The 8,986-nt window shown below is 27.0% G+C and overlaps 1 protein-coding gene across 13 annotated transcripts in view; it reads left to right on the forward strand.

The window, feature by feature from the left end:
• Rbp6 (RNA-binding protein 6) overlaps positions 1–8,764 on the forward strand; it is a 1,109,038-nt gene extending 1,100,274 nt beyond the window's left edge. For all 13 annotated transcript variants that reach the window (XM_074128249.1, XM_074128251.1, XM_074128246.1 and 10 more), the window contains one exon: positions 421–8,764. In XM_074128249.1, coding sequence (XP_073984350.1) covers positions 421–462 — 42 coding nt within the window. In that variant the 3' untranslated portion in view covers positions 463–8,764. The remainder of the gene's footprint in view (positions 1–420) is intronic.
• The last annotated feature ends 222 nt before the right edge of the window (positions 8,765–8,986 follow it).

Genomic DNA, 8,986 nt, shown 5'->3' on the forward strand with positions numbered 1-8,986 from the left:
CTATTTCCAACGTTATCATCTATCCCCACGTAGGCCGCACAAATTTTAACCTCAAACAAAACAATTCTAATTAAGCTTAACTGCCTGTATAAATAACAATTTCATACAACAATTTAATGTAAATAAAATATAACGTTTTCAATTGTTATTTGTACTAAATTTATCCCACAATCCCATAAAAGCACCGTCGAAATGGGAAAGGGAGAAAGAGTTTAGATTAAAGTTTAAACTTTATTAATTATAAAACGGTGGTTATAAAAAAAAAAGGTTGGGAAAATTTAAACTAGTGAGTAAACTCATGTTTTCACAACTGTCAAAGAAATATTTTCTACCTTTCCCCCGTCCCCCTCTGAATGTTATTTTTTTTTAAATTAATTTATACAATTATTAATATTTCTGTTTTCTTTTTGTTAATAACAGGGCCCATTGATACCAGCTGCATTTACCAATGGCTATCATTGAGATGTGTCTTGGGGCTGTAAGGTTAGTTAGTAATAGTAGTGTATAAATATAGGTTTTTCTTTATATACAAACAAAAACAAAATATAAATATATATAAATATATTATTTTTTTCACAAAAAAAGAAAAAAAAGAAAGAGAGAAAACACAAATTTTTTGAGAATTTTTCCTTTAAAAATAAGAGAAAGAGAAAAGTTTTTCTCATTTCTTTTTTCTGTATTTTTTTTTTTTTTTTTTTTTAATTTTTCATTTTAAAATGAAACTATGTTAATTGTTGGGTGGATTTACTTTAATAAATTAAAGTAAATCAATTTTTGTTTTAAGTTATTTAATTAAAAAATAAATAAATAAAAGTAAAAGCAAAATTATTGAATTGTTGATTGGGAGTTAAAGATAAACTACAAAAAATAAATAATAAATAAGAAAAAAACAAAAAAATCGAAGAAAAATTAAATGTACAATGTGTGAACGTGTGACTTTATTTGCAAAAAGGAAAAATAATTTTAAAAGAAAATGCAACACATATTGTGTAAATAGAAAATTCTACTGTCTTTGTTTATTGGTAAACTGAATTAATATTAATAAAATTAATTATAAAGTGAATAAAAGGATTGCAATATAATAATAATTAATAACATAAAAACTATTATTAATTTAATGATGTAATATAAACAAAAAAAAAATATACTAAACTTAAAGAAAAAAAAGATTATTTCATCAAACAAAACCAATTAAAAAAGTAAATATATACCATATTCTCTCAGAATAAATAAATCTTAATCCTCTATAATATGTATCTATATATATGTATAAGTATACATATATATACATTATAAAGTGTGTACAACTTAATGAAAGAGATATATAAATATATTTATACAAACGCACTTTTTGTGGCCGTGTGTATATGTACGTTTGATTTTGTTTTTTGTTTTCAATAAATTGAGCGTATTTAATAAAGAAAAAAGGGGAAAATATTTTCCCTTCGGTTTTTCACTTCGGCAAATATATGAATTAAACAAAAATAAAAACACACACACACACAAAAAACAAAAACGAAAATTGCACATTTATATTTAAATATATGTAAGAGTTATGCGTATGTATAAATTCATATAAATTTTTTTTTTTTATATATATGTATAGGATGGTCCATGTAAATTGGGAATTTAGCAGTTTTTCTGGCATGGAAAAACTTGTAAGAGATTTTTTTTTGGGGGGGGGGGGTGATTTATGAGAGCAGTTTATTGAAATCCTTTCTACTCTTCTTGATTCTCTTGTGTGTAAAAATCCTCGCATCATCAGTCTTGAGCGTTTTTGATCAATCTTTTGGGCTGTTTCTTTCAAAAACTGGTCTCAAAATATGGTACCATTCAATGAGGCTATGGTACCAAGTTGTTCTGGTATTATTAGGCTTTGCTTAAAAACTTTCAACCACTTTGCTCTATTCTTAAAACATTGCTACGCCAACTGTGGACAACCAATATAATAAGATCCGTAGTGGCTATAGCCAATTTCATTAATCCTCTAAGCCAACTCATTGCCACTCCTACTTTACACCAACACATTCGCTGAATTATTGTTGAATTAGTGACGAGCGAATTTAAACTCATCAATTGTTATTAACTGAGATTGAAACATTCACAACCACAATTTGCTGAAAATAATTTATGAATTTAGCTTCAAAATTCAGGAGTTTATATTGAAAGCAGTTCATTCATGACCGAATATACCATAAGTCAAAAACTTAACATGGGGGAATCGTTTCTCTAGTTTATTCAAGAACTGATGAATTTCATTCATCCTCTTAACACCACTACTTACATCCAAAATGGTGGAGAGCTCTTTTTACCATTATCAAAAGAAGCAGAATTCTTCTGAGCAAAAAAAATAGCAGACGCAACAGCTCCCCTCCCTTTCTCCGATAAGTAAACGAAAGTGATTTCAAAACTGCCGACCTCTTTGAGCCTTCTACCACAGAAGAAACCAAAATATATCTTTCTTCTACTTTTATTAGCTCTAGGACTGGCTAAGAAGATGTAACAAATGAAACAATCTTTAGAGAATTCTCCAAGATCGCAGAAAAATTTATTTCTCATTTCGCAAAAAAAACTAGTGACTCTATGACCCTTTTTACATGGTGCCGTTTCACACGAAATTTTATATATGAAAATATACATAATATATAAAATATTTTACGTTCGTAAACATTTTTTTAATTAATTAAAAAAAAAAAAAATTGATGAAAAAACGAACAAGAATTCCTTGCAGTTAATGTACATATAAAATAAGAATAACTCTACTTTTAATGTAAAACATATTTATAAAATACAATAACAATAATAATAATTTAAAAAATATATATATATTTAACAAAATAATAAAAAAAATCACCACAATACAAACAAAAATAAATATATAACTGTAAGTAACTATAATATTAAGATTAATAATAAAAAGACAAACTTGTAAAATCCTTCTTGCCTACGCTCCCCCCCCCCACCTCCCCACTATTTAAAAACCTTAAATAAATAATTTTTCCAAAAAAGAAAATTGAAAAATAAAATTTAAACAAACAAACTCCCAATAGCTCACACCATGCATGATAAAAAATAAAACCTATACTTAATCAAAACAATAATTAAATAATTTGTACATATATATATATATAAAAAATTAAATAAAAAAAAAAAAGTGGGGCTAAAAACCAGCCATCTTGATGAAGCAACATTTTCTAATGATAAAACGTTGTTAATTAATTACTTAAAAACAAAATAATTACGTAATATATTAATTAAAAAAAAAAAGATATATACATACATTTATATAAATATTTAATTAATTATTAATAAACTTCTACACACATTATTAATTATTGTCGCCATTAATAATTGTTAAAAAAAAAAAATTATTGTTAACGTGGGGAAAAAAAACTACATTAAGTGGCTTTGAATTATTTCCTTTTTTAATTAATTTTTTAATAAAAAAAAAAAAGAAAAGAATTTAAAATTATTGTTCTTTTTTTTTTTAATTTTGTTTAATTTACTACTTTGTAATTGTTAAAATATAAACTTTTATAATTGTTTAATTATTTTGTTTAATTCGGTAAGTGAATCGGTAGTATAAACGTAGACGGTTTTTTGAACGAAATTTTTTTTTTTTTTGATTTTCTTTTTAAATATTATAAAAGTTAAAACAATTTTCGTTAAATTTCCTCTTCTTTCTTAAAAAAGAAAAAATGTCCGAGTTATTTACCAAAAGAATTTTAAAATTTCAAGAGAGTTTCGTAATGAAATTAATCTGTTAACTGCTATTATCGTAAGGTTCAAATTAGTAAATTTTGTAATTATGTTTTCAATATTCAGTTCTAAAATTTTGGCCTTTCATTAAAGTTACTCATTTGCCGAACAAAAGGCTCTCTATGGGTTTCTAAATTGTGGGTTTCAACCAGTTAATAAAAATTCAACATAAACAAGTTTTGTTTAAGTTCTCCTCTCCCTCATGAATTTGTCCTGATTTTTCAGAAAACTTTTAGTTACGTTGTTTCTTTTTGGAATTTAAAAGATTCTTATATTCTGAATTTAATTTCAGGGATTGTGATTATTCAGGATTTCTATTAATAGCAGTTAGCTTATTAATAAAACCAAAAAGCAAAAGTTTTAATATATTTAGTTAATATAGAATTGTTAATTTTTCATCTTTGTTATATAATTTTTTTAATTATAAAAAATAATTAAAATATTTGTCATATTTTTAATAATCACAGGGTATATTTAAATTTAAAAAAAAAAAAAAGAATAACTAAGCGTTTAAAAAGAAAAAAGAAAATTGTGAATACAGGAGATCTTATCAAGTTACTCCCCCCATCATTGATAATCAAATCAATTTGGACCAACTCCATAAATTTTAAGGATTTCGATTATTTTTCAATTTTTATTTAAATAAATTAATTAATCGAACAAATTCTACAAGATTATTATCACTTATTTTTAATTTTATATTTTAAATCTGTTCCAATTTTTGAAAATAAAACCCGTTAATATAAACAATCCGATAAAAGATCTAAGATTTATATTTTTTTTAAAAAAAAGTTTTGTATAAATGGCCTAAAAAATAATTATTTTGTTTTTCTTTCGTGAAAATTTGTAAAAGTAAAATCGTTGCGCTAATTAATTCTATTTATTTTAACTTTTTTTTTTATATATAGCATTTTCCGCAAAAACAATTTATTGCTTTATACTGAGGAAAATTTTATTAAAATGCTTGCAGTTAGCGTGAAGGAGAATCAAATGTTTTCAAAGTAATTCTAAGGAGATCGCCTTTTTATTATATCGCAAGACGTAAACAAGAACGTACTTATTTTTATTTCAAGGTGTACACCTCAACTGTGTGTATTCGGCGTAATTTTTTTGGTGTCTGTGGGTTGGTATACTGAAGATTCTGGGGATTTGTAGCTGTTCTTTGTTTCTAAATCAATATTGAAAGTCGAGTCTTACGATGATGTGGAAAAATTGGTTAAAAAGTAACTATAACTTGATTAGCCTACTACAGGGGTGAGCAACCTTTTTATACAATGGGCCAATTTAAATTTTTTTTTTTTTTTTTGGCTGGCCGCACATAGATTTAACTCTTACTAATAATTTACGAAACGTCCGTATTGCATGTTTGAACAAGTCACCGACAAGTGTGTATCTCGTCACAAAAAAAAAAATCGCGCAGACGCGGCGCGTTCGTATTGCATGTTTAAAAATGTCGTCGACAAGTAACTCGCCATAAAAAAATATTTCGGTTTAGTATGTACTACCATTTTATTATAATTAATTTTATAACAATATATTGATGGGAGAAAGTCGATAAAATAAATTCAATTTTAGAAATGCTTGGCGGGCCGCGTGTTGCTCATCCCTGCTCTACTAGACTATCGATTTTGATCAAAAACTGATTTGACTTTACGTCTTGAAAATAATTTGACATTTTCAAAGATTACTTCAAGCCAAAAACTGCCATTCAATCTTTACGCGCATAAATGATATTTACATGGGGGTGTCCGTAATAGTCTGTGCCTGTATCAGCTAGTAATAACTATCATTGAGATCATTGACTTCCAAGAACTTCACATGACTTCCAAAGACTTGACAACCATTTATCCCAAGAAATCTCATTCCGCCCCCCCCACCCGCCCCCTATAAGGTCTACTCAGTCATCCAATCCATCAGCTTTTTTTTTTAAAAAAAAATATCATTGCGTTCAAGAGCACATACTTCTCAGAAACATTCTCTCCTATGACATCATCTCAATCGCCTATTCCATCATTTCCTTGGTTTAGGGGCGCACTGACTAACGCGATTTCCTTAAGCTTTGATGGGCAATATATATATATATATATATATATATATATTTTTTGGTGGTTTTGCAATTGAGGGACCCCACCAACTGTGTGTGATAAAAACCCTAAATAGAGTCAACCTTCTTAGATGGGGAACCCAGTAATCAAAAAAAAAAAAAAAAAAAAAAATCTAAAAGAACAGAAATCATGGCTTTGATACTGTCATAAATTATAAAAGCGAAACTTCAAAAAACACAGAAGTGGTTGTGTCAACTTAAGTCAACAACAGCAACATGAAGAAAGTTGAGGTCTCCTTAACATTAGGTAAAATAAAAATAAAAAAAATATTTCTACGGAAAATGCTATAAATAATAATAAAAATTGACTTTACTCTTGACATATTTTCTCCCCTTCACCAACTTACTTGTAAATAAATTAATTTGTTTTTTAATTTAAAATTAAAAAACAAATTAATTTATTTTTTAATTTAAAATTAAAAAACAAATTAACTTTTTTTTAATTTACCGGAGAACGAGATAATATAAAATACAAAAAATTAATCAAAAATTAATTTTGTGGGAAAGTTGACTTGGCGAAATAAATTCGAGATCGTAATCAATTAAATTTGTTTTGTTTTTCTTTATTGCGTTGGTATTTTTTTTCTTTTTATATAAATATAAAATAACTATTTATAAATATTAATTAAAGAAAAAAATAAAAATAAAAGTATATATATAATAAAACAAAAAATGTACATAAAAACTCACACTACAATTAAAAATAAGCTATACAAAAAACAATTCTCTAACGTTCCCTCCCTTTCCCCCCCCAAAAAAAATCTACTGTAGCTTCTTAGTCTCCACCCAATTGTGTATAAAGTAAAAAGCTCACGTTTTTTCCTAAGAATAAAATAAAAGACGTATAAATAAATAATAAATACAAAATAATCCTCTGGTATAATTTATTATAAAAAACAAACAAGTAAACAAAAATACGTCTAATATTGTTATATATTTATATATATTTGGGTTGATAAATATATTGATAAAAAAAAAATGGAAAACTTGTTATTTAAAAAATAATATATATATTTAAAAGAAAAAAATAATAAATTTTCTATCGGTAACATGAAAAGTAAAATGAGCAATATTTTTTGATTTCTTTTTTTAATTTTCCAATTTTTCTAATTTTTAATTTTATAAACTTAGATGATGATATTTATATAAGGGACAGCATCATATATTTATAAATATGTAATAAACAGGAAATACTGAGAAAAATCACAACATAAATAAATAAGTAAAAAAAAAAATAGACGTAAGTTATTTATAAAAAGGGATGAAAAGAAAAACTGTAGATAAAAGAATTTTCTGGATCTTGTAGGATAATTGGTTTTTTAGGATTTTCTCGAATTTCGATGGATTGGTACGCGCTTTAGGTTCACTCTTCAAATTTCGGATGTAGAAAAAGAAAAATGAAAAAGAAATGATCCTGGAAAAAGTTGGCAACAACCTTCAGGAAGTCCAATAACTTAAATATAAAAGTTTTTTTTTCCTTTCTTTTTGGTCCTTAAGATTGTTTTTGGTTGACCCCCTAGCACAGTCATGCGCAATACAACTCATCGGTAGAGAGGTAGTTTCCGAGTTTGAAAAGCAGATTATTCGCTTATCCGGGGACGTTGCCCTCTAATTTTATTCTTTAATTAGTGTAGTAAAAAATCCACTGCAGTCCTCCAAATTTTAGCTTCCCAAAGATGGGTTCTAGGATATGAATATACCTTAGGTCAAGACCTACAATGAACTGGAATGAATCAATCTCTTATTCCGTGCATAAGTTGTTCCTACAACAACAAACTTCTGGTCCCCCACGGCCTTACTTATATACTTAAGAAGAGTGGTAGTTTGGTTCTTCCGGTATTTCGTAGGCTTTGCAAATATATATTACCAGCAAGGAATCCACTCAGTATCCTGTGAGTCCTAAATCTTCACCATTAGCCTGGTAGGAACTCCCTACACCTTCTCATATTGCCTCTTAAAGGGATAATTGATCGCCTGTAAAATATGTCTTCTAGATGACTATCTAAGGAGAACAGTAAAAGAGGCAAAACGCGCTACACTTTTTTTATTTATTTATTTTTTTTTTTTGGGGAGCTTATTCAAAAAAATTCCTACTATCATTTGTACAGGTAAAGAAGCTTTTAAGCTAAAGTAAAGTTTGACTAAGCTTAGCTTTGAAGAGGAGTCATTAAAAGCTACTGGTGATGACCCTTGAAGGTGAGGAATTGTTGTGAGGATGAAAAAAAGGGTAAACTGTGCTCGGGCAGCCCTACATCGAATTGTGATCATGGTTAAGAGTATATAGGGATTAAGAGTTTTACGGAGTGAAAGGCCGGTGATTCCTGCAGAAATATTTTAAGATCTACAAAAGTAGTGGCTGGTCCACTTCCCCGAATGGGATAATTTCACAGTAAAACCGCTTAAATTTTTTTTTTTTTTTATATATATATGATTTTAAAATATAATCATTACTTCCAGGTTTTTTTTAGAATTAACCAATCCCCCCCTCCCCCAAATAATACTTTAGGGTATTGCCCCTAAAAGACCTAAACCTACCCATTGAAAAGGGTGTATTTCTTCCACTATACCACTCTGTGGCTGCTATTTTCAGCCTTCGACGCTGTGACATTTCGCAGCCCATCTAAGTATTCCTATTTCACCTCCAAAACACATTTCAAAAAAGATCCAGAAATTCTTATTTACCTACAAAAAAAAAAGATTTATTAATAAATGTACATAAAAAAAAAATAAAAAAAAAATTAGTTATACGATGTTTATGCCTCCCTCAAATAAATAAATAAATAAATAATAAGTAATATAAATAAATAAGTAAATTTAACTAACTTTTTACACATTTAATAAAAATTAGAACAAAAAAAAAAACAAAGAACAAAAATAATTTTAAGGAAAAATATATAAAAATATATTCCTTCCACAATCACACACTTTGCCTATCCCCTCTACCTGATTTCCCAGCTTCACAGCTATTCGCCCAAAAGAAATGTTTAAAAAAAAAATTAAAAAAGTTAAAAAAAAAAATAAATAAATAACTCAGAAAACAAAAAGCAATACTTAATTGTACTCTAGGTAATTTATTTCGTATATATAATAATATATAAAAGAAACTATATATAAATTATAAAT

Source organism: Rhodnius prolixus, unplaced genomic scaffold, assembly GCF_049639745.1.
Source record: "Rhodnius prolixus isolate KJV_2025 unplaced genomic scaffold, Rpr scaffold_9, whole genome shotgun sequence".
In the NCBI taxonomy this organism is placed as follows: Eukaryota; Metazoa; Arthropoda; class Insecta; order Hemiptera; family Reduviidae; genus Rhodnius; species Rhodnius prolixus.